General features: G+C 40.8%; 2 protein-coding genes across 2 annotated transcripts in view; one reads left to right on the top strand and one right to left on the bottom strand.

Annotated features, from left to right (window-relative positions):
- The window catches only part of nt5dc1 (5'-nucleotidase domain containing 1), a 51,944-nt gene extending 32,176 nt beyond the window's left edge, over window positions 1-19,768 (bottom strand). The window contains exons 1-6 of the mRNA XM_054618193.1: window positions 19,474-19,768; window positions 18,111-18,202; window positions 16,095-16,166; window positions 15,850-15,959; window positions 15,632-15,711; window positions 15,464-15,545 (exon numbers count right to left, since the gene is read on the bottom strand). Coding sequence (XP_054474168.1) covers window positions 15,464-15,545; window positions 15,632-15,711; window positions 15,850-15,959; window positions 16,095-16,166; window positions 18,111-18,202; window positions 19,474-19,566 — 529 coding nt within the window. The 5' untranslated portion in view covers window positions 19,567-19,768. The remainder of the gene's footprint in view (window positions 1-15,463; window positions 15,546-15,631; window positions 15,712-15,849; window positions 15,960-16,094; window positions 16,167-18,110; window positions 18,203-19,473) is intronic.
- Window positions 9,826-15,339, top strand: col10a1b (collagen, type X, alpha 1b). Its single transcript, XM_054618192.1, has 2 exons — window positions 9,826-9,943; window positions 12,899-15,339. The coding sequence occupies exons 1-2, from the start codon at window positions 9,826-9,828 to the stop codon at window positions 14,743-14,745; spliced, it is 1,965 nt and encodes a 654-aa protein (XP_054474167.1). The 3' UTR covers window positions 14,746-15,339.
- Window positions 19,769-26,991: the final 7,223 nt, after the last annotated feature.

Genomic DNA, 26,991 nt, shown 5'->3' with positions numbered 1-26,991 from the left:
CCCTAGTTTACTGAGAAAATTAGGCCTGACTTTTTTTCCCCTTGCTCCACCGATGCTGCTACTAGCAAATAAAATGCTTTTATACTTTTCATTTTTGTTGCAAGAAAACCAAACCCAGTGGTTTTAAATAAATGTTCTGTATAAAAATCAGTTCCTTTTACTAGTCCCTATCACTCCCAGCAGCACATGTGTGTTGTCCTGCATATGCAAAGCCAATGGCCCAAAAAAATTGTTTTGATCTTCTTTCTGAAAAGAGAATGTGGTTTTAATGTCCTCTCGGTAATTACAGTGTAGAGGAGGGGTGGTTGACGGCACCTAACCAGTGGTCATTACAATTCTGCAGGCAGCCCCCTTTACTATACATGGGACTGAGTCAAATCCTCCCTGGGATTGACCTGCTATTCTCCAAATGATGCAGGAATAGTTTTTTTCATTTTTTTGAATGACCTCCACATCAACGAAGAAGAGTTTCAAAGACAACTTTGGTCTAATGGACTAGTCCAGTGGTCGGCAAGCTATTGATATGAATTGCCATTTTTAAATGTTGATCTGTGTGCCATATGTCCTCAATTACATAATTTAAACGAATAAATGTTGTCAGCTGAAATTTTCAATGTTGTCCTGTTCAGGATGTCCCTGATTTATTTCCCAGAGTTTTGGGGAAAATTAAAGGGACAATCAGCTCAAATTACATCATAACAGATTGACGATTTCCTTATATTTGAAAAGAAAATGTTGCAGCGGTCTATGTTGGATTATTTTTGGTCGGATCCGGCCGCAGCCGTGGTGGAAGTGAATAAATAAGGAAGAAAAACACCAAATTGTACGGTAAAAAATACAAATTTAGTGCAGGTATAAACAGTCTGGTGCATGTAATTTTAAAATGTTTCGAGCACAAGCCAAGTGAGCAAGGTTGTGCGCATTTCGGCATCTGTAAAAGTTGTTGCCTTGAGACTTCAAATATATGCATAAGACACAGTGTACTTGGAGAGAGATTGGAGAGGCGGTGCGATGGAGCCAGGAGGAAGCTATGATGGCAAGATTTTCCGCCTCACCTTGAAATGTGGCCATTCAGAAGAGGTACAAACACCTTCGCCTTTAGACGCTGACAGACAACACGTCACATAACCCTAGTTCATTTCAAGCACACTGAACCCTTAGTCTTCAGCTTTTATGTTAGTTCAGCAGTTTAGAAAGTGTCAGCTGTTTGTCCTTTTTTTTTTTTTTCGCTTATCAATTTTAATCTCCTTTTTGGAACAGTTTAACTGACTGCAGCCAAAAGCAGCTGAGGGAATATGAAACTATTTGAACTATTGCACAACAGTGCTGATAAAATGAATAACTCAGATGCAGATCTAGGCCAGATGTTTCCTTTTCTGTGATGCACAAATGACCCTAAACATAAAGAAAAATGCAATTCAGCTAATTCTGCACTATGTATATATACCCTGGGAGTACATATTAAATCTATTTTAGCCACTCTAATGGGTATAAAAACTTACATTACATAGAAATTTATGTCCATTTGTACTATCTATTCATCAGCTGCGGTAAAAATCAAACCAGAGATATTTATACTGCCCGTGAGATAAATGCTATTTGTGACTTGCTCCTTATTCATTTCCACTGAGGGATGCAGGGTTTTCTGTAGATTGGAGGGCCAAGGGCTTATGAACTTTCTTATGCATTCTTCCCACCCTACTAAGAATGGTTCTCAGGGAAGCTTCCCAGCCCAGCACCTAAAATAAAATCAAACCAACAAAAACAACAACAGACCTGAGCTAAGAGAGCAGCCCGGCGAGGAAAATCCACACAGATTCCAGTATATTTAGGACACAGGCCACCAGGGCTGATAAGCACTGGGTTCACGTCCCAAAACCTCATAAAACACATTTTCAAACGCCAGGACCTGAGGTCATTGGTAGTACTTCCGACAGGTGATGGTTCGGGTGAGGCTATATTTATCGACCCAACCCTCGTTTCATTCAGACACATTCCCATGTGTTTTTTTTGTACACTTGTGCAGATTGGAAGTATAATGTACATGTACCGCAATCTACAGTCAGTTACCATTAACATCCTTCTCTGTGTAGGTTTGCGAAGACGTTAACATTTATCTCCACAGAGGCATAATTCCAGTGTCAGAATAAATCAAAAAGAGGCTTTGGGTCACACTTATGCCCCAAATCTATTCTGTCAGACATACATATGAGAAAAGCGTAAAAATAAAAAAAACTGTGTTTGCTGTAGACATGGACTATTAAGAAATTTGACAGAGTTCCCGCCCAATTTAGGCTTGTGGTACTTGGCAACCGAATCGTATATCAACGCTTTAAGGGCTGATGCCATATTTAGCATCACGAAAATGAAACATTAGCTGGCAGATCTTGCAAGATTGTGTTGCTTAGACAGAGACAAGCCTTGAACACATCTCGAGCACATTTGTGGTCCAGGGCTGATGACCGTTTTTGTTTTCACCAATTTTGTGTTCATTTGAATTCAGAGAAAGGTTTGGAGACAGTGAATTTTCTGGAGCTGACAACATGTGTTGGAGTTGTCAACTTGGATTTGGTTGACTCAAGGAAGAGTGCAAAAGGAATGTCAAAGGAATTCAAAAACAACAACAGCATTGTCAAATGAACGCCCCCCCTTGGTGATCGGTCAGTTTTGGCCCCACCAGAGATTGGCTCCCATCACGTTCCTCTTCTGTGTCTCGCCTTAACTCTCCAAAGTGCCTCAGAATCAATAAAAACAGTAGTATAGATGACTCTTTAATAGGTTTGCCTCTGATCTCTGCAGGAGCAGTCAGCATCACATTTTGCATTTTTGTCTTTGCGCACCATAATTATTTTGAGTTCTGCGTAATTTGGTAAACACCAGCACTCCTTGCAGAAAAACATCAACATAATAGTGTTGGAGCTTTTTAAAACGTTGGGTTTGGCCTCCAACGCCTTCTCTCACCACTAACACCCCCTCCACAGTCAGTCAGTAGGACTGCGTCCTCTGTGCTACCCAGAGACACTGCAGGACCAGGGGAAGGGGTGTGAGGAGGGACATACCATGACAACTACAAACATCTGATGCAACAGACACATGTGTCCAAGAGTAATGGCAGAATCACTGCAGTGAGGACTGTCACAATACAAGACATTTAGCAGTTGATACCAATAACAGTGAGATTCTCGTTACCCAATTCAATAGCATAGAACAATAAACACTTTGAACTAGTGTATGGAATTTAAACAGATAATATTTCCTTCTCTAATATCTATTTTATATTACAGTAGAAACATCTTCAGGCAATTGTATTTACTCAGGTTTCACACCAAAACAATACATTTTACAAGATTACATTGGACCGCGTACTTTACCGTCACTTAAAACATTTTTTTACAGAATAGAGCTTGAACACATAATAATAAAACTCAGTGCAACCTCCTTTATCTGTTAGCTCCTCAGGACTGTGCTGCCCACCACCTACTAGCAGCTAACGTTAATTAGCACTCTTTTCCCCCACGAAACATTTCCTTACCACATTTCCAATTTTATGTCCAGGGCAACGTTTGGTTCAGTGTGTTTTTGCGTGTGTGCACTTAACATTGAGAGGGCTGTGAGACAAACTAGCTTAACTAAACAATTGTGGTACATACCCACACTGAGCACCAGCCTTTTCAGCTATAGCTACTTAAATGCAGATAGCATTTATTTTCATTACCTCCGCCAAGGAGGTTATGTTTTTTGGTTTGGTTTGTTTGTCAGCACAATAACAGAAAAACTGTGAGCTTGATTTTTCATGAAACATGTTTGAAGGGTGAAGCATGTGCCAAGGAAGAACCCAGTATATTTGATAGTATATATATAGTATATATATATTCTAGTTCATAATTAATTAATTCAGAATAAATAAAAATACATGAGCATCCATATAATGTATTGCTGTAGTGTAATTTTGTAGTGAACAATTTTTGAAGGACCTTTGAAGGGAAATACATAGCGGATACATTGACACACTCTGGACTTTGATGCTTAAATAAGAGGTACTGTACGCACCAATTAATCACCTAGCCAAATTCCTTGTATGTGTAACGTTGTTGGCAATAAACAGCTTCTGATTCTGATTAATGTAGTGAACTCTATACTCTTCAAATGCATGCCAGTTATCTTCACCAAGTACCACCATGGAAAAAGTCGACTTAATTGTGTCATTGAAATGTTGTGGATGTGTGATTTGATGTCTACTTTCTCATGGTGACAAACAAACTTCTAAGTTGCGTTGGTTAAGTGTTTGCTTGCCAACTAACATGTTTTCACTACCGTTACAAGAATTTCATTAACCCAGTAAAAAATGTAATAAGAGTAAAGATATACTCTTATTTTATCCAACTGATTGGAGGTTCATGGAAAAGTTAAGTTTTATCACCATTTTAATTATTTAATTAGTTCTATTTTTGACCCATCTGATAATCTTTTACTGCATTTTGTCAGTTTGGGACCTCCGTAGTATGCATCCAAGACAAGATTGAATATACTGTATGCGCAACATATCATAACGTATCAAAGCCCAAGATGTGCAATTGTGTTAGAACATTAGTGATCTTCTTTAGCTGCTGGAAAGACAGATTGCAACACAAGCCCAGTAAAATGCTGCTGACTATGTGTTGTGGGAGGTACAGTAAAAATGAAAAATGAAAAGTACTGGTCATTATAGCACTTACTCAGCTTTGATTAAGATAACTGGTTTTAAAGAAACCCATTACCTGCTACAAAAATAAATCCTAAAATGAGAGCAAAATCTGATTTGGTAACCAAGAAATTCAGTGTCTCCGGCTCCAATTCCTTTTTTCTCGTGAGACCGACCTTTCCATAATATGATAATGACTTCAGCAAGATTTTCTCAAGATGGAAAAGAAGAAGGATGCAGTGAAGGATTTTGGTTGCTATTCTGAATTACAGCTAGCCTCAGGTTGGTCAAACTTCTAACCATGATTTTTGTCTTTGGGTCTCTGTAATTGCAGCCAACACTCAGCCAGGAGGTCCAGCTTCAGTCCTTCCATTCACAAAGCTCCAAGTGCCTCTTAGTGGCATTTGGATATTAAAACGTTAAATCTGAACCAGCGTCACTTCCCAGCGCAAACACTCTATCTTTAGCTCCTTTTTTCCACTCTTCCCTGCTGGCATAGGCACATCAACCTGCAATTACTTTCTCCCTTCCCCCCTAAAATCTCTGGGATCAAATGGAGACAACACAGTCAAACAACTGAAAAATACAAAGGCAGGCATTAAAATAGACTATGCAAAAGGAAATAGATATTGGACATCCCTTCAAGAAACAAAACTGTGCTTATGGAATTATTTGGTTTACTATATCAATTAATGGACTTTCCAAATGAACAAATAAACTGTTATATCGAATCAACACCTAAAAATCCCAATTCATATCAAATCGGCATCAAAGTATCGTGACAGTATCGAATCAGGATTTAATCATATCCTCCCAGCCCCATTCTCTACTGTACAAACTGTAATGTAGACACTTTTAACTGTATTATGTCCTGCTCAGTATATATCTTGGTCAAATTTCACTAATAAGGACCTAATTAAAAGTTCAACTCTTTAGTTCCCCTCTACAGAGCTTTTTAAGCATTTTTTAGCTAATTGTTTTTGATTCAGTCCCTGCGTTCTCATCAATCTTGTTTCCAGACTCAGCAGGCAGCTGTTTCCAGTCAAAAGGCTCTACTAAGCCCATTACACCCAATGTGCCCAGCAAGAAAATGCGGACACACTTAGCTACTAGGTGGTGAATATAGTGGAACAATTTAGCAGCTAAAGAGCAAGACTAGGAGTTAGCCAAAAAAAACAGGCAAAAAAAAGGCACTTGGATAAAAACACGCACAGAAGAGCAACTTCATTCTCTGCTCATATAGACATTACTCCACTATATCTCTACACTGCAAACAGTTGTTTGCTGCTTTATAAATGCTCAGAATTTGAAATTTAGCTTTTGAAAAAAGCATTGTTTTGGTCAAGTACAAAACTCAGGTACCAAATAATCACTAGTCAAATGATCAAACTACCAGTCCCATACAAAGAAGAACAAAATAACCAATGTTACTTTTTAACAGCAACTTAAAATGCAGTTAAATGAAAGGTCATCTCTCCACCATGGTGCAAAGATACATTTCAACAGAATTCCTACACACACAAACCTGACTGAGGTGTATGTATTGTTTCAGGATAATGTGGAAAACAGATGCTGTGCATGTTGGGGGATAACCCCTGTCATCAGCAGACTTAATTAAAGCCACTGAAGGAGCATTAAGTCACGTCTGGCGGGCAGCAGCAGCAGCATGTTAAGATGTTTGGAGGGGCAAAACAATGGTTAGAGCAGACCCTTCCCAGAAATACCACCCACCCTGCTGTCAGCAGGTGTCTGAAAACACGGGAGGAGAACTCCATAGCATGCTCTGTCTGCACTGCTTCCCATACAGTACATATCCCACCCAAATGACATGTTTACGCAATGTGACTGCCTTTCGCCATACACAGCACAAGCTTAACCAGAAACCTAAGAAATCTAAGTAGCCTTTTACATTAAACCTCACAATGGCCAGATTTAGATAGGGAAGCATTAATTCTGACACACCAAAAAAAAGAAAGTGGAAAAAAGATCCAAATTAAATAGAAAGGCAGCCTTGCCTTACTGCGGTCACAGCCACTTTCATGATGAGATGCAGTGGCATATCTGCAGCTTAGAAAGTTGTTAAATGCTGACTCCACCCCCACACTACCCTGTCATTTCATTCTAAGAGTTTACCAAAGATGCCCACGGCTCACTGAGCGCTCATCTGCGGTCGCTGAGACATTGACAGTTTAAATGATACGAGCAAAAGGAAGAGAGGCTTTTCCCAAATCCAAAGATATATTACACAGTGGCTTGACCAATAAGTACTGTAATTAGGTTGATGAGGACCATGTTAAAACCGGCACTTTAATTATTTTACAATTTATTTCATTTAGACTGTTGCTTTATCTCCTTCCCTTCATGTGAAAACATCTTGCTTTGAAACACGCTGATCTGTATTACAAATGTAATATTCATTATAGCTGCAGATTACTTTTTTTGACCCATATTAAGATAAAAAAAACTCTGTCGTCACAACTGTGATGTAACAAACACAAGAATGAACAAGATTGAATAATCGGCATCATGTTGATGGAATGCTGGAAAATAGATTATAATAATAATTTGAATAATGTTACTATCTGTTATGTTCCTATATTGGCTCCATGAACAAACAGCATCCAACACAACACAGAGTCCACATTTGAAATATATTGGGATATTGTGATTTTTAGCAGGCTAATGTTAGCTGACATTAGCTTGCTTGCTAACGTGAATGCATTGCTAGCTAGTTAACGTAGCAAAATACTGTCTTGAGTGGATAACGTCAGATAATTCATTCAGACTCCTGGGGCTGATTTTGGCTGAATTTAAATTTACTAGCTTGTCAGTTGTTGGATGTTGGTAGCAACTCCTTTTTTGTTAGCTAGTGTTGCACATTGCTGGCGCTGTTGGGCAGCTGAAGAGAGGCAAGGCACCTGGGAGCGCGCATAAACCGATTTTCCTTTAAAAACCTCTTTGTGCTATGCTAAGCTAAACAGCTGCTGGCTACGGTCATGTACGCGCCAATGCATGTGGGTGAAGCAATACCCCCATCAAAGGCAAAGAGGAAGAAGACTGCTAGCAAGTAACCATATACGTAAACAACGCAGGCTCAAAATTCTTCTAAAAAAATCTTCGCCAATATTTTATGAGGAAGGAAAAGCATTTAACATTTTGTCATGCCATTGTATACACAAATTGCGTTTTGATGAGAAACAATTATCAGTTAGTAGTTTTTTATTTTCTTATAACTGATGAATGTAAGTTTAGAAAGTATGGACATAACAGTACGATTATGATATGATTCTAATGAAAGACGATACATTCTGATATTGATTGCTGATTGCCAAATAGCAATGTCTCTGTCCCATGTAAATACATACTAAATTACATTTATGTTACAGCTTTATTTACTAACTCAGTGTATAATAAGAAAATACTTGCTGGAGACTTTTAAAACCCTTGATCAGAGGATACCAAGTATGAATTTATACAACTGAGAGGCTGAAGCAGGTGGCAACTTGGAATAAAGCCTCACTTCTGCCACCTGGTGTCTTAAAGCTGCACTGTGGATCCCTGCAGCAAACCAAGTACCAGTATGCAAAAATCACAGAGAGGATATACAGACATAAACCTGACAGCTTTATGATAGGCTTTACGATGTGCAATTTAAACTTGAACACAAATCAAGCCGGTGGTGAGTTCAATGAATTTAAATTTAAACCTGCTGTCTATCAAACCCTGAAATTTCAGATAACAAAGAAATTCCACAACCTTCCACCAACCATTTAAAGCTTTGTTAACTTCAGTTTTATTATCACTACTACTTTTTCTCTATTTTTCCATGTAAACAGGTATTTACCTTTGGACATTTACCTGTCGTGAAAAGGGCACTGACATCTAAAAACTGAACTACTGATCCATGTATGCCATGGATATTTCAATAACACTGTGGAAAAAAGTTATTTCAGATTGTAACCAAAACTGACAGAAAATAGCTGTCTGGTACATGTAGTCTACCACAACCTCACCAATAAAGAGTCTTCAGACATGGAAGAAAATATTGTCATTCTTTACTTTTCCATAAAAACACCCGGTCACGAGCCACTTTGTCAATAACATGATGTTTTTAGCCATAAACACCGATGTTTGTGCAGTTAAAAATGCAAATCCAGGCTAAAAAAGGACACTACTTCTGACTCATCTGTCAAAAAGTGCAAACATAGTGATTAATGTGCTTGTTTGACTGAATAAAAGGATGTTAACTTTTAAGATCCCTACAAATTTTGCGTTAAGCGGGATATATCAAGAAACTAACTAATATTAAAATTTCACCCAAAGCAAATTTGACAGAAAGCCCCTAACTGCTGCTCCACACAGACAGAGAGAACCAGATGAATAGAGAGGAGATGGGGAGGAGAGGGAGGCAGGCCTGTCACTTCAGAGTGCCGGTCCAACCTCTCAGGACATGGCACCCGTCATTAAAGATGACATCAGAGCAGGGAGGGCCTTCCACGCGAGGTAGATCCTCCACGATGCCTGAGACCGGCTCGGTATAAATACCTGGAGCCCAGTGCCTTGGGAAGAAGCAGCTGCCTCTCAGACAGCAAGACTCCACAACTAAGGATATAACAGCGCAGTGCCGGGACAGCAGAATCCCGACCTTCCCCGCTGTTTCTTAGGAGCGTAAACCTTACCGGTAAGTTGGCAGTTTTTTTCTGATTCTAGGTTAGTGCATTGGGGATTCCCAACTGCAAGCCTGGCTTTCACAGAGGGGAGGGCCGCTGGAGGAGCGCTGATGGCATCACAAGTGTATTGAGCCATGTGCTATTGCTGTGTTTACACTGGGAGAGATTTTGGTGCATGTGATGAAGTTTTGTTCTGATTCGTGTTAAAAGCAGATACTTTCCAAAGTGGCTTTTCACTTTAGTAGAGCAAAACTGATACAAAAGTTAACTCTGGTCGATTTAGAAATGAAACATTCTGATATTTATTTTCAACAACCAATTTTGTTGCACCAATCGCGCTGCACATCACTTTCACTGCCAAGTGCCAGTGAAGTGCATTTGGTTGCAGATCGTCAACAAGTGCAACAAGTGCAATTCTGCAATGATGCTTCTTCTAATAAATGGGTTCTGTCTTTGCAGGTTTAGCTTCCCAAAATGGACCTGAGGGTGACAAGCGTTCTCTTCGTCCTCCTAGCTTTGGCTGAGGCGACCCCTGATAGGTACTACCATGTGCCAAAAGTGAGCAAGGCTGCCTACCCCGTGAAGAGTCAAGGTGAGTCACGTATTTATTTTCTCAGTGGGGTTGTCCATGTAAAAAATGTTTTTTAGTACAAGAACAATCATGGCAATCCAGTGTTAAGGCGATACGCTGCAATCTGCACAAATACAGAAGGCTCAAATTAAACTGGGGGATATAAGCAGGAGTAGCATGTACTTGTGTTTAGTATAATAATTAAACTCCAGCCGAGCCCATTGTTCATTTCAAATCACTGTGGGCTGCACAGTAAAACTGCTCACAGACTGTTTAAAGCCCTGTTAGCCACATGTGAATGTGCAAAATAGTACCAGGTGACACTTTAAGTTACACTGAAATTTTGAGGCCATATTCTTACATACTTTTAATTGAAAGTTGTGATGCTGAAAAGCAAGGGAGCAGGCGTCCACCAAAGATGTTTAAAATAAATCCACAAATTAAATAAAGAGTTCCAGCCCACACTTGCAAAAATGTTATAAAAGAATAAGTCATATGATGCACTTCTCCTGTAATGACTTAACAGGTCACTGTGACACACTTTCAAATCCAATTCAGGCTATAACTTTAACCACTGATCTGAAAATCATGATAACCTATGTGAACCCAGAAAATATGGCAGATGAATTTCTTAATCAACTGCAGATTCAAATCATTGTCCTAGTCATTATTATCATCACCACTACTCCTGACCTTTCAGTGAGATCACCTCTTATGCCAGCTGTCAAACTGTGGGCTCATACACATCAGTAAATGAGGCGGCCCAAACGCCGCCCTCCTTCATTAACTGCCATCAAGGTGCACACCCAGCAGGTCCAGTGCAACGTCTCATTGGCTGAGAGCAGGAGGCTGTGGTTGAACTGGCTGAACTGCTATGAACTATAAATGTATACAACTGTGATGTGGAGCATAGCTGTAAAAGAGCACTTGTGCTCTGGATAAATAAAGGTTAAAGAAGGAAGCAGTTCAGCATGTGTCATAAAAGAAACCCAAAAGCAGTGGTCATGGTGTAACTGCCAGGATGATGCATAACACTGTATTTTATATCCCAACTAAACATTGATTCAGATTCTGCTTTTGACACTTGTGGATTTATTTCTCCATTTTTGTTTCTGAACAGGTTCTGATGTGGTTTGATAGCGTGCCTCAACATAAAAAATAGAACAAAAAGTCGACAATAAGAGCATAAAATATGACAAATCTCCAAAGCAGATGTTGTTACCACGTTTCAGGCACGCCCTGCCCTAACAAACTGCTTTGTGGTATTAAATTCACGCCACGTAATTAGAAAGAAAAGAACACAACAGACAGTTCAAACAGTGAATCCGACAAACAAACCATGGTGTGTTTACTGCAGAGACTCCGACTAAGGGGGGTGTTTATTGAAGGCAACCAAGTTAAGAAGGGATATAGTTGCTTCTCTGAATATAAGCATAGTAGTGCTTTGAAGTGTTAACAGGTCATATGAGGTTCGGCTACTGTGGCCAGTATCATCACCTCCAGTTTGTGGCATTCTTTGGCTGCCAGAAAGTCCACTTCTGGCACAAATATCCACTGTGGGGTTTCAGTCCCATCCTTTTGTGGCTTGAAAATGACAGCCCTGTCAAAGCATTTTCTTCTCAAAACACCATTTGAAAAGAGAGGTCAACACTATTGGATTTGATTTCTTTGACATGTCATACATTTGGGCAATGAAGCATCCAGAATCATTTTTCTCAGACATGCCTTTTGATCTTTAAGTCCTGGTAGAAATTACTATATCATTTTTTTTTAATATATATATATATATATATATATATATATATATACACATATACATATATACACACACATATATATATTCACACCCACCTAATCATTTCTAAGATTTCTGATTTTGTAGAGAAATTAAACACACCCTATGTAAATTATCTTTAATCTAACTAGTAGAATAAGTCAAAAGGTAACATTTATGTGTCTTTCGTTAGCTATTCCCTCAAAAACATAATAAAATCCTGACAAACAATTTAAGAGAAGAGGGGTTAAGGCAGTGGAGGCTGGCCAGGGAACCTTGTTGCAAGTTATTCCCGATCTCTCTGTCCCCTAATGTAATGTCCTCTCTCTCCTGCAAACATCAATTAAGACTTAAAATTAAAAAAAACAAAAAACGAAAAGGAAAAAACAATGTCTCCACCGCCACATGTTGGTATTATAGGGTGGGGATATTCTTATGTTGACTTTTGTGATAAATATAGATTAGAGAGAAATATCCAGTAAAATAACAAACTTGTGTTATACACCAATTTGGCCTTGCCCATAAACTCTACACTCTGTGGCAGAAAATGCATCAAGGTGATGTTGACAACTTGCCGACCACTAACTAACTATTCAAGGCCGTGAACAGAGAAGGAAAGTAAGGGGTGCAGTATAGTGTGGGCAAATTAAATCAAAATGCACAGGAGCTGGTGTGTTGGCTCCCACGGCAACAGACGTAAGCTTGATGAGAACATAACCTCAGACCAGTGGTGCTGTGAAGACTATCCTGGGAAAAAGGAGTGCTGTCCCCACAACCCACCCTACAATCATAGGGAGTAGTGTTTTATGTCAGGTTGCGGTCATTTGGAAAAGAATACCAAACTTGGGTTATTCAACGACCAAGAAAGTATCTTACATAATGCATTGAAAAGGCACAAGATACTTCAAAATGAAGCCATTTCTTGATCATAATATACAGCCCATTTCAGTTTTTAATTTCCTTGGGGAAAACTAAGGATTCTTTCCATGTCTGTATCAATTGTTGTGTGCTTGTATGTGTATTTTATTTTATATGCAGAAAATTGTATAGTACCATTTTTAGTGACAGTTCACTAAATCCAATAATAAATATCAAACTTAACCAAATTGAGCAAATAAAAAAAAAACTTGAGACGTTATGACTTGTGTCGTATATATAATCTGAGTAATTACATCACGTGTCTGTATTTATGTATTCCCTAGCCGTTACAGGCCAGCCAGGTCCTCCAGGTGAGCCAGGACCAATGGGGCCATCTGGACCTCCTGGAAAGAGTGGTACAGGACATACTGGACCACAAGGCCCTGCAGGTCCTCCCGGACCCCCTGGCTACTCTCAAGCTGGTAAACCCGGTGCCTCAGGTGGCAATGGAAAACCAGGTAGCCCTGGCTACCCTGGTCAGAAAGGTGAAGCTGGCGCAACTGGGCCAATGGGTGCCAGAGGTGCACCTGGGTCACATGGATCACCTGGACCTTCTGGAATTTCTGCAAGTGGAAAACCTGGGCCAGCTGGCTTCCCTGGGGCAGTGGGACAAAGAGGAGAGGTTGGTTTGAAGGGACATCCTGGTATTCCTGGCCTTCCAGGTACCAAAGGAGAAAGAGGCATTGGAGTTCCTGGGGTTCAAGGACCACCAGGCTCAGTTGGACCAATGGGCCCATCTGGAATGCCTGGCAAACCTGGAGTTGGTATACATGGAGCCACTGGCTATTCCGGAGAACCTGGAAAGAGTGGTGTGCCAGGAAGAGATGGTGCTCCTGGGGCAATGGGTATGCCAGGACCAAAGGGTCACACTGGGGCTCCAGGTATAGGAGGATCAGGGAAACCAGGCCAGAATGGTAGCCCAGGTATGCCTGGAGCTATGGGTCCTAAAGGTCATATGGGTCCAGCTGGTCAGCACGGCTCCCCTGGCATGCCAGGTGAGAGCAAAACAGGTGAAACTGGAATGCCAGGTAGCAGAGGAGCCCCCGGTACTCCAGGAACCACTGGTCAGAAAGGAGAGCCAGGCCCAACTGGTTTTACTGGTCAGCCAGGTGCTTCTGGTCCTAATGGCCCAGCTGGTCCACAAGGTGCAAGAGGATTCCAGGGTGAGGGAGGCCCAGCAGGACCCAAAGGTGACACTGGTATGGTAGGTGCACCAGGCCCAAGGGGAACAAAGGGTGAACAGGGAGCTCATGGTTTCACTGGAAAACCAGGTTCCACAGGTGCAGTAGGTCCTCCAGGAATGTCAGGGCAACATGGTCCTCAAGGTCCAAAGGGTGTACAAGGCCATGCTGGTGCCCCTGGAATCCCAGGTTCAAATGGTGCCCCGGGACTAAAAGGACACACAGGGCCCGCAGGAGGACCAGGAAAAAGTGGTGAGAACGGAAGGTCAGGACCTATGGGACCAGGAGGCCCCCCCGGCCCGGCAGGTCCCACTGGAATTAAGGGCCATCCAGGTCTCCCAGGCTCACCTGGCCCAGCTGGCTTGACAGCTAAGGGAATTTCTGGTCCTATGGGTCCACCTGGAAATCCTGGTGCCAGGGGTCAAGATGGTCACCCAGGCCCAGCCGGTCCTCCTGGTCCTCCTGGCCAACCAGGAGAGATGGTCTACCACCATGAGAAGAGCATGCCAATCAAGTCCCACGAGGTTGTGATGTCTCATGAGATGATGAAGTCCCCCATGTCCGCATTCAGTGCTGTGCTGACTAGAGCCTACCCCCCAGCTGCAACCCCTATACAGTTCAACCAGGTTCTGTACAATGGAGAGAACCATTATGACGAACACAGCGGTGTGTTTACCTGCCAGGTCCCAGGCCTCTACTATTTCAGCTATCATGTGCATGTCAATGGTGCCAATGCACTGGTGGCCCTCTACAAAAACGAGGATCCAGTTATGTTCACTTATGATGAGTACAACAAAGGCTTCCTGGATCAGATGTCAGGCAGTACTGTTCTTATGTTGCATGACGGTGACAGAGTCTATGTGCAGGTCCCTGATGAGGAGAGCAATGGCATATTTGCAGCAGATAATGTTCATTGCGCTTTCTCTGGGTTCCTGATTGCCTCAACGTGATTTCACAAATCCAGATAAACCTCAAAACCTTACAAAACATTGAACTACTACTAAATTTTAAATTGAGATTATAGATTAAAACAATGTATGGTTGTAATCTTAAAACATTTAACTGCCTGATTCAAATATTTTCAATAATAAGAAAAAGTGTTTAATATGCCAACAAATTAATTGATTTACAGAGGTATTATTGAGTAATTTTTTTAAATATATGGTTAAAATTGTTCCCTTCCCCTACTTCACCATGTGTGTAATTCTAGGAAACCTAAAACAATATTGGAATATATAGGTTAAATGGTGCTTTACGACTGCCTGTAACATTTACAGCATGTCTTTTATTTGTGTTTGGTTTTATTAATGTTTGTTGTTTAAGAATTTTCTTGTAATATACATACAAAAAACACACAAACTGTGCTCTCTAATAATCATGCATTAAATGTTAATAGAGATCAGTACATTCTCACAAGTGCTGTGATCAGCAAAACAACACAGATTGAGAAATTAAAACTGCATTTTTTTTTCAAAACAACTATGTCCCATTGGATGTGTTAAGTTATGTACCACTTACTGACCAGAACACAGAATAAAACTTCTAGTTTGAAAAAGAAAAATATCCTGTGTATTGTGTGTGTGTTGTTCTTATTCACAGTACGGGTCCTTGACAAGAAGACATTAGAAATAAGCAATATACTGCGCTGCTTTGGATTAAGAGGTTTACCTTTGAATGCAGATGTGTTGTAATTGTGGTCGATGGCAGCAACCATGTCTTTCCAAAAGTCGGAATTCACCTCATTTCCTCGCTGTTTACAAAAAGATAACAGTTACAATTGAATACATTTTTTCAATACCAACTATTAATTTAAAACCATACTTCATGAAATATTACCTTGTTCAACATGTCCACAACTCTTCCACAGAGGAGAGCCCCGGGTAGATCAAAGTAGTTGTCATAGAAATAGTATTTTGCTGCAAAGAGCAAAACAAAAGTCAATGAAATCTAGTGACAGGTCATGTGAAAAATCCAAGTCAGACAGACACTTCAGCCTACTTAAGAGCCAACAGCATACAGCCATTAGGTAATAAAGACGGACATAAACATCATACTAGATCTTGTGAAGGAGGTATTGAGGCTGTCGAAGTGCTTCCACTCCCGTTTTGGACCATAATGTTTGATGATGTCTTCTGTGCTGAGGTCATTAGTTCCATGTGTTGCTCTAATCAAGCAAGAGATAAAAGGTTTCTATTATCCCACTTTGAAGGTCAGTAAAAGCAATGACAACGTTGACAAAGGAACTGAAGAGAATTTTTGGGAGGCAGATCTAATACATTTCATGCACCAAAGAGCATACCGCAAGACAGTTCCATCCTCTGCCAGTTTCACAAGGTTTCCATCCTCCAGATCCACCACTAGTCCTTTAAAACTGGATACACAATTATGGAGGTTAGAAAAACAGTATATGAAGACAGCGATCCAGATTATCACTGCTGTCCTGGACTCAGAATGTGACCACCATTCTAGAGGACCGATATATCGATATATATGTTGCCCCCTAAGTAACATGAAATTGCAGTACAGAACTGCCAGCGTCAGTTTTAGCCTGTTTTAGGAACAGTGTCCTCTTTACAGTGGGGCAAAAAAGTATTTAGTCAGCCACCAATTGTGCAAGTTCTCCCACTTAAAAAGATGAGAGGCCTGTAATTTTCATCATAGGTATACCTAAACTATGAGAGACAAAATGAGAAAAAAAATTCCTGAAAATCACATTGTCTGATTTTTAAAGAATATATTTGCAAATTATGGTGGAAAATAAGTATTTGGTCAATAACAAAAGTTCATCTCAATACTTTGTTATATACCCTTTGTTGGCAATGACAGAGGTCAAACGTTTTCTGTAAGTCTTCACAAGCTTTTCACACACTGTTGCTGGTATTTTGGCCCATTCCTCCATGCAGATCTCCTCTAGAGCAGTGATGTTTTGGGGCTGTCGCTGGGCAACACAGACTTTCAACTCCCTCCACAGATTTTCTATGGGGTTGAGATCTGGAGACTGGCTAGGCCACTCCAGGACCTTGAAATGCTTCTTACGAAGCCACTCCTTCGTTGCCCGGGCGGTGTGTTTGGGATCATTGTCATGCTGAAAGACCCAGCCACGTTTCATCTTCAATGCCCTTGCTGATGGAAGGAGGTTTTCACTCAAAATCTCACGATACATGGCCCCATTCATTCTTTCCTTTACACGGATCAGTCGTCCTGGTCCCCTTGCAGAAAAACAGCCCCAAAGCATGATGTTTCCACCCCCATGCTTCACAGTAGGTATGGTGTTCTTTGGATGCAACTCGGCATTCTTTCTCCTCCAAACACGACGAGTTGAGTTTTTACCAAAAAGTTCTATTTTGGTTTCATCTGACCATATGACATTCTCCCAATCCTCTTCTGGATCATCCAAATGCTCTCTAGCAAACTTCAGACGGGCCTGGACATGTACTGGCTTAAGCAGGGGGACACGTCTGGCACTGCAGGATTTGAGTCCCTGGCGGCGTAGTGTGTTACTGATGGTAGCCTCTGTTACTTTGGTCCCAGCTCTCTGCAGGTCATTCACTAGGTCCCCCGTGTGGTTCTGGGATTTTTGTTCACCGTTCTTGTGATCATTTTGGCCCCACGGGGTGAGATCTTGCGTGGAGCCCCAGATCGAGGGAGATTATCAGTGGTCTTGTATGTCTTCCATTTTCTAATAATTGCTCCCACAGTTGATTTCTTCACACCAAGCTGCTTACCTATTGCAGATTCAGTCTTCCCAGCCTGGTGCAGGTCTACAATTTTGTTTCTGGTGTCCTTTGACAGCTCTTTGGTCTTGGCCATAGTGGAGTTTGGAGTGTGACTGTTTGAGGTTGTGGACAGGTGTCTTTTATACTGATAACAAGTTCAAACAGGTGCCATTAATACAGGTAACGAGTGGAGGACAGAGGAGCCTCTTAAAGAAGAAGTTACAGGTCTGTGAGAGCCAGAAATCTTGCTTGTTTGTAGGTGACCAAATACTTATTTTACCGAGGAATTTACCAATTAATTCATTAAAAATCCTACAATGTGATTTCCTGGATTCTTTCCCCCCATTCTGTCTCTCATAGTTGAAGTGTACCTATGATGAAAATTACAGGCATCTCTCATCTTTTTAAGTGGGAGAACTTGCACAATTGGTGGCTGACTAAATACTTTTTTGCCCCACTGTACATACGACAAGTTGATAAGTGTGCAGTGCTGCATATTAATAGGATTGTATTGTTTCAGCCATTTGTATTAGATGATTGCAGTCTTGATACTCCTAACACATAAACAGGCAGATAGACTGCTACTGTTGCTGACTCACCAGAAATCCCAGGTAGCAGGGGTTAGGTTTAGCAGGTCCTTGTCATAGCCTTTATGCTCCACCAGATACCTGGCAAAGCTCTCATAGATCAGCTGCAAAAGCAAAGAGGAAATCATTAGTGATAGGAACTGAAGCAGTGCAGTCATATTACAAATCACAATAATGGAATGTAACTATGTGCCATTGAATGCCAAGAAAATACAGGTTTTCCTTCTAACAAAACACTGCACAGGTTGATTTATCTGGTTTAAGACGTGATGATCAGTGAAAAGTTTGCTTTCAGCTCACTAATGTGATGACACTCAGTAGTTTGAATTTTTTTTTGTACAAGCTGTAAACACAAAACCTTCACATTCTATAAGCTTGTAAACTTTGATAGCAAACATTCACTGCCTACTCAGACACAGAGAAAGGTTAATATGGAGTCATGTTTGTGTTCACATTATGAATATCTTCACCCTTTCAAACTCCTAAGAAAAATAAGTAATAATATTTGTTATGCAAAATGCATTGGTCTTTAATACACACTGGGTTTAAAAAGAAATATGTTTCATTACTGTGTCTGTATAGGGACAGGTTTTTTCAATTAAATCAACTATTTAGGCAAATAAATCCTATCAGTGCTAGTCCATGGAGAATGTCTTTATTGGGCAACCCTTTTAGTGTTCCCTATCCTGGGGCTTCTGCACTGACAGGGGACATACATGTGACATGCATGGGAAAATAGAGAGCATCAGTGAACTCCAGGCCTGGTGATTGGCTGGGAATTCAACAGTCATTTAGGTTTTGTCACTCGGTGTCACATAATTCAGCTGCGAGTCTGTCGTGATTGACTATAGTTTCTAATAATAGCATCCATGCATTATGATATAAGAAGATGCTGTTCTGCCAACAGGCACCGGGGGGGTTTGAAGACATGTATGATCACCACCGCCGACGTTCAACCTGTGAGTCACGCAGAGTGACTGCAGCATCAGGAGCATCGGATCACCTTGCACACATCCTCTCTCTCTCTCTCTCTCTCTCTCTCTCTCTCTCTCTCTCTCCATTCAACCACACCAAAAAGGGGGCTTTTAACACATTGTTGTCGTGCAGGGAAAACCGAATTGACGGGTGACCGCAGAGCGTATTGACGACCGCGAGCTATTTTTAATACAGATGTGTTGCGGATCGAAGCGTCACGGCCACCGTATGATTATGTATCGGAGCTAGCTGCACACACACACACACACACACACACACAAACACACACACACACACACACACACACACACACACACACACACACACACACACACACACACACACACACACACACACACACACACACACATCTCTCACACACACACACACACGCACTCACCCTGGAGGTCTCCTTCAAATGGTAGCGGCAGAGCGTGTGGTCCAGGTCGAAGCCGATAACATCACTGTCCGACAGGCTGAAGTATTCGCTCATGGTAGCAGGCGCTGGGGGAACTGCAGAGGGAAGCGCTCCGGAGCTGAACGATACCGTACACACATTAACGTGTGCACGGCGCCGAAACACCACCGGTGTGTCAATGTCACCGTGTGTCTGCGGCCGCGTGCACGCGCTGCTCAGCCTTCGCTTGAGGTACCCGCGAAAACAATTCACCGAAGGCCACCCGAATCGATTATCAATGACCGGTTAACGTTAATAAGTTGCCCATAGGAAGCCAGAAGTTAAACTCCTGTGCGCCAGAAGAAGGCGGCAGAGAGGCGAGTGCGGGAGCGTGCAGTGCTTCCGGGTGTGGAGCGAACCCGTAACGCACAGTGTATGTGCGCAAAAGGAAATTTGAAAAGCGCATTAAATTACGCACGGCTGGATCAAAGACTGCTCAGGGACCATGGGGCACATTCAAGTGGCTAGGCCCCCATGAAAACACTGAAACAAGCTGATTAATCGATATTAGCATTCTAATATTATAAGATCCATAGCAACATTCATACACACATTTATACTAACATTAGTGTTGTGATGCTATAACTATGTGTTGTGGTCGTGCAATGCAAAATATACGAATCTTATAGAAAATAAGACACATAAAAGACAAAATAACATGAGAATTAAAGCAATTGCAATTTTGTTGCATGATGCCTATTCTTTCTGATCCTGAAGTCAGGACTTTTTCACATCTCTAATCATTTACAGTAGTATGCACTCAGAGTATCTGAAACAGAGATTGAGAGAGTGGGTTTTAACCTTGAAAGGCCAATTCTGCACCACATTCCCAAACATTGCCTGCGTCAGTCTTTGGTAAAGAGACTTTAGTAAATAAGTAGACTTTAAGTAATTATTTTCTCTGAAATCTTATTGAATCAAGAGGTGTTTTTTGTGTGTTGTACATCTTACACTTTTGAATTTAAATGGAGATTATCTCAGCAATAAAAAACTAGTGTCAGCATAACTCTTGCTTCAACATAATCTGATTTCACGTAATAGCCTACACTTTGATGGTTCAATGGAAACTACTATTACTACTACTAATAATAATAATAATACATTTTATTTAATAAGCGATTTTCCAAAAACTCAAAGACGCATTACAAACTACTCTCAATATCATATACCACAGATGTCCGAAGTTAATCCTTTGAATCCAGTTTAGGGGTTTGTGCCAGTGCAAGGTTCACTGTGTCTGGTCACTGGCTCAAAGTCAACCCAAATCTCACAGGTTTGGTGAGCTCTGATTCTTGGTTGCATGAACACAGACGAATAAGTGAATTTCTTTTCTTCTTTTTATTTTATTTATTTATTTTTCTTTTGCATAGCAACAGTTAAGAGTTGGTTCAGGTTAACAAGTGGTAGAGGTTTAAAATTGAGCCATATCACAATGAGCACATGATTAGCTGAACTGCTGTGTTATTTAGCATTAAGAAAATGGTAAAATAGTATGGAAGCAACCCTTGGTTTAAGAGTGTAAGGGCTGAATCATGTTGAGAGAACAAGAGGTTTGAACTTTCCAAGTCTACTTTCCAAGCAGCTGATTGAGGTATAAGTCAAATTGTTTAGATGCATCTGTATTTTCTTGATTTGTACCTTGTTCCTGTGATATATTTACATATAGCTTCAGTTAACTGGGCCACACTTCGCCCACCATCACTGAAACACCTATAAAAACAAAGTTGCTTCAAGCGACTTATGGTGGTGCAATAGCTAGTACAGAATTGGTTTGAGATCTATGGAAGCCCATTATGATGAATCAAATAAAGATCCTGTAAGTCATTTTAATGAGAATCTTTTCTCAAAATAATGACTTACTATCTCATAATTATGAGACAAAATCTCAATGATGAGATACTATCTTATAATAATAACTAACTATCTCGTAATTATGATTAACTATCTCGTAATTATGAGATACTTTCTCATAATTATGAGATACTATCATTTATGATATACTATCTTATAATTGTGAGATAGTAAGTCATTATTTTGAAAAAGTTTCTCATTATAATGACTTAAAGCTAGGGTGGGTAATTTCTTTACTGTAATATTTGGCAAAACTGTCCTAATAGCCAGTCAGCTATATGTAGGTGAAGTGCTCTGAGAATATCTGCTCATAACTTTGCTCTCCCCTGCCTCTGTGGGCCGCACCCAAAAATTGCCACCGCTCATGTACACTTTGACCAATCAGAGCGAGGCTCCGATTCTCCGTTCTTATTGGCTGCGGAATCGGACATGGTGTTTCGTCTTCCTATCAATGTAACTGAATTCACATGAACGCGCATAACTGACGTTCGGTGGGAGGAGCTACAGCAGGTAGCGTGGCAGGGAGAGGCCAGAGAGCACGCGACGGAATCTCAACGGCTGTTTTCTCCAAAATCGCCCACCCTAGCTTTAAGGGATCTTTATTTTTGTCATCACAATAGCAGAAATGGGCTTTCACAGAAATCCCTTCTGCAGTTTGTCAGATTATTAACTTTTCCTATACCAATCATTCATATTTCATCAAGTAAGACACTTTATTTTAAAAGAAAATATTATTAAAACTTTTTTATTTAGACACAGACATTTCAGTACAAAAACAATTTGAACACAGCACTTAAACAAACACAGTTCCCGGTCACGTGCCTGTTTTATTTTTATTTTTCTCTGTTCGCGTGCCGTAATTGGGACATGCTGAAGTTCGGTTCGAGAACATGTCCCAGCAGTGTCTACATCAACATCAGAGCGCCAGTTCTGAAATACTGTCAATGTATCTCCAGCCACCCAGAGTGACAGACTTACACTACCTTCACTGCGGTTCACCCAGAGAAACAAACATATCTCAAACAAACAAGCGATTCATTATTGCAACAATGTCTCGGTAAGTACTTTGGTCATGTTTTTGTCTTGCTTTTTCAAAGATTTAAGCTATGTAAATGGGTAAATCAAATCTTTCTAGTTTGCTATAACTTGTGATTTTGTGAATATTTTTAACTGATATTGATACCTATTATATGATGGCAGTAATATATGTAGTTGAGACATTTTATTTCCCATTTCTTGCACAATTAGAGCCTCAAGTCACATTATTTTTAGCCTTCCTCTCAACCAATGTAGTTGTGTGTGTAACTTGTAAACTTTTTTTGTGTCATGACTATTGCATGACAAGTGCACTAACATGCAAAATATCTCTTTTCAGTTCATTTAAGAGCAAAGCTGCATTATTCCCAGCCACCCCACCACAGTGGTACGGGATCTGCGGTCACATCAGTGAGGATTTCCCTGAAGAGGAAGACTTGATCAGGACCAAACAACTGATTGAGGTGCTGAAATCATGTGATGTGTTCCAGGGCAACTTGGAGCTGCAACACAGGTATGATCCATTGACTTCACAACCAGCTCTGTCTGCCATCCCAGTAGACCACAAAACACTAAAACATCTGTGCAATATAAATACACTGTGCAATACTATAATAACTCTGTCTGTATATTCAATATTTTTTAGTTATTGTGGATTTTTTTTAATTTGTTTTTTACTTATTTAATATTTTTCCTGTTTAGTACTTTTATTACTTATTTATCATACAATTTTTTTTTCTACAATGCCTCTTGTTTGCACTATCTCTATGCTGCTGTAATCCTGTAAATTCCCCCGCTGCGGGACTAATAAAGGATTATCTTATCTTATCTTTTGATTATTTTAATATTGTAAATAGAGGCTACAGCTTGGAGGGGAAATAGAGAAAAAAAACATTTAGATTTATTTTTGTGTATTTTTGTGACCTCTTACTGAACTGAATGAAGTTCATAAAAGTGGAAGGGCGTGTTGTCTTCGGAAAAAAGACAATATATGAACATGCTCTTTATGTTTTATTTTGCAGAGAGAAGGTTGTGAAACAGCTGGAGTCACTCTTCAAGGAGTGGCTCAGAGAAACCTGTGAACAACTGGAAAGACATCTATCTTTATCTATATTGCACAGTCATAAGAGTGGTAACCATCTACTAATCTACTCAAAAAAATTGTCCTTTAAATGCCTAGAACTTGTAGAAAGATGTAAATTAAGAAGAATTGCACCCCCCAAGCACATGTTAAAACAATGAATAAAAACATTTTCCTTGTTTTCTACAGGAATTGGCGTCTGCAGCTCAATGCTCCGCTGCCCCATCGTCCACGTCCAGCCAACCTGCCGCAACCTCCACGATACACAAAGAGACCTCGTTCTCCTCAGCCAGAGACTTCATCTAAGAGGTTCAAGTCCTCAGGCGTCTCACTCAGTGAGAGTCCCTCTCAAAGTGTGAGCCCACCAAGCAACAAGAGGGCCCGCACTCCAGAGCCTGAAACAACAAGCAAGAGAGCCAAACTCGACCTGGTATGTAAAACTATCTTGAAAAGGTGTCCTGTGAATTTGACATCTGAAGATATATTCATATTAAGTGACGTACCAAACTGTCTTTTCCCTCTCAGGATCCGCCTGCGGTCGAGCTATCGGACCTGCCCCCCGTCCTCACCAAGCCTGCTGCAGCTGTGAAACGAGCCATCAGGATTCAACTCGTCAGGTACGGCCCAGAATTAAGAACAGCAAATTCTCCTTAAAGTGTCTGAAGCCTAATTCTAAAAATACAGTCCTCCATGACATATGTACACATAAGATCCTAGTTCTACCAGTGATCTACTAACACTGGTAGAACTAGGATCTTATGTAGAAACTCCCGGTTCTCAACATCTTTATTCGTTAAGGTTATAATAAAAATAAATAGTCAGTTTGGTGGTTTATCTGTTTCTACAAACCAGTTTATGGCACCCAAGGGTGACCTTTTGAGGGAAGGGGTGTTAGATGCTACTCAAAACCAGCTGGGTGTCATCGGCATAGCAATGGTAAGAGAAGTCATGCGAGTGAATAACAGAACCCAGAGATGTTGTGTAGAGCGAGAAGAGAAGGGGGCCCAGAACTGAACCTTGTGGAACCCCAGTAGTCAGCATGTGTGGTTCCGACACGGCCCCCTCCATGTCACCTGGTAGGATCGACCTGTCAGGTAGGATGCAAACAGGGAGAGTGCAGAGCCTGAGACGCCCATCCCCTCGAGGGTGGAGAGGAGGATCTGGTGGTTCACCGTGTCAAACGCCGCAGACAGGTCCAGGAGAATCAGGACAGAGGAGTGAAGAGTTTTAGGATTGGAAGCAGTGGTTAGGATTTTAGAGCGGAAGAAAGCCGCTTTAGCAGTAGCTAGAGAGGAGGAAAAAGTGGAAAGGAGAGATTGGAAGTTAAGAAGGTCCTCCGGGAGTTTGCCTTTTCTCCATTTACGCTCAGCCGCTCTTAAGCTCCGTCTATCAGTACACACTGAGTCCGACAGCCATGGGGCAGGAGTAGTTGGCCGTGCAGGCCTGGAGGTGTAAACTGTCAATGTTTTACGACTTTGTTGCAATATTTGAGCTGGTCAAGGGTTGTTTTGAGGAGCGATGTCAGGGGACGTCATCATCTCTTGAATGGAAAACTTAAAAGACGTTCTTCCCACTCTTAAATAAAGTTTTGTTAATATGAAATATGAATATGAAACTTCATGCTGAAGGCTTTGAATATGCGTTGCCAGATTTACATTTTGGTGAAACTAGATTTAGTGCAAACGTGCAGACGGGATGAAGTCGTGATGAAGTCGTTGTATTTCAGTTGTTTTGGTGTCATTCAACAACACATACTTCCAATGCCACCACAAAACTGCATGCAGTATCCCTCACTATGATAACCTTAACAGACTTCAGGACAGCAGCAAAGCAACAAAAAACACTATGAATAAATACCAAAGCTGCCAACAGCTGATCGAGGTAAACAAATTCTCTTTCTCCTACTAATCTTGTATAGAAACTTGAGTAGTCCCTTTTCTGCAGTACAGTTTCTAGTCACATTGTCTCCTGGACTACTGTAAGTCGCAGTCTTGCAAGTAATAAGTAGAACTACCTGGCAGAAAGGTGGTCAGAAAGATGGCTGACCTGGATGTCAGTTGGTCAGTATTGACCAATGTGAAAGAATGAAGCCTTAGAGAAGAGTGAAGGAGAACAAATGGGAACTCACACGACTAGTTGAGTGAAACAGAACAGAAATGAATGAGCATAAAACGAAAATATTATTAGGTTGACAGTTCAAATTAAGGGCATTTTTAAAATGTATCCTGATTTAATAAAATATTGTCACTGGCATGGAAGAAACAAACATCTTTTGAGATTATTCTCCTTAATGCAAATTAAGTTACAACTGATCTTGTAGTGGCCCCGTTGCCTATCAAAAAAGGCAACTACGGTTGCTGATTGATTTGTTTAGACGCGTGCCAGTAACTGACGAAATGTCCAGCTTCCAAAATAAATCTAATTTATTATTTACAAACACAGGGTTTCATAAACAAACAGAGCACAGCCAGTTTATCTGTCATACATTTCGTAACTAAATCACAGTCAAAATAAATCATACCGTTCATCCTCGTTCACCATTTCAGCAGCACCTGCATCAGGTAACCCTCACTGATATATTGACCTTTTGCCTAATTGAGAGCGGCACTACACCCCCACGTGGTGGGAGGTTTTACAAAACAAAACAATGACACAATGGCTCTTACAGATCTAATAATTGTTTTGTTTGTCCATTGAATGGTCAGTTTGAATTCATATCATATACGGCTGTAGTGGAGAGCAAGGTAGTTCTCCAATCAGAAGGTCGGTGGTTCGATACCCGGCTTCAGCAGTCGATGTGTCCTTGGGCAAGACACTTAACCCCAAGTTGCTCCTGAAGGCTTGCCATCGGTGTGGACTGGATGTTGCATGAATGTTAGTTAGAGTCTGATGGTGGCACCTTGCATGGTAGCCTGTCATCAGTGTGTGAATGGGTGAATGATATGTAATATACTACTGATTGTAAGTCGCTTTGGATAAAAGCGTCTGCTAAATGACTGTATGACTGTAATGTAATGTAATATCAGTTGCAAAAGCTGGGATGGAGATGATGCCAGTGATCCCAGCTTGAACATAATAAAACAGGATAATCATAGACGTTTTTGTTGTTGTACGTAAAGTGGAGAACATTTCCACCACGGGAGGTCATTAATGATGCATGTTCAATCACATGCAAAAATAAATAAATGTATCTGTCCTTAAAACCCTGCTAGGTCTACAAGAGTTCATGCGCACTTTTCAAGAGCTCACTACAGTTTCTTAACTATAAACCATTGGTCACATGTTTTATATAAATCTTTGTCATCAGTGTTTATGTTTGGAATCATTCTTGTACAGAATAATTATATGATTCAAAAATAACTATGCCGTTTTTAATTCTGTCCTGTTCCGGGGTTCACCACATGAGGGCAGCAGATTGAAATACTTCTTGTTTACAGCGGATGTGACGCACACACTGCATTGCTTTGATGCTGCCTTCCATGATTATTGGAAAT

The sequence above is a fragment of the Anoplopoma fimbria genome, chromosome 18, assembly GCF_027596085.1.
Source record: "Anoplopoma fimbria isolate UVic2021 breed Golden Eagle Sablefish chromosome 18, Afim_UVic_2022, whole genome shotgun sequence".
Lineage (NCBI taxonomy): Eukaryota > Metazoa > Chordata > Actinopteri > Perciformes > Anoplopomatidae > Anoplopoma > Anoplopoma fimbria.
This window is presented reverse-complemented; position numbering and strand designations above follow the sequence as displayed.

Excerpts from the sequence above, each read along its gene's own strand:
- col10a1b (XM_054618192.1), top strand. The coding sequence starts at position 9,826 with ATGGACCTGAGGGTGACAAGCGTTCTCTTCGTCCTCCTAGCTTTGGCT. Across the intron at positions 9,944-12,898 it reads CTACCCCGTGAAGAGTCAAG|CCGTTACAGGCCAGCCAGGT; the intron begins GTGAGTCACGTA and ends TGTATTCCCTAG.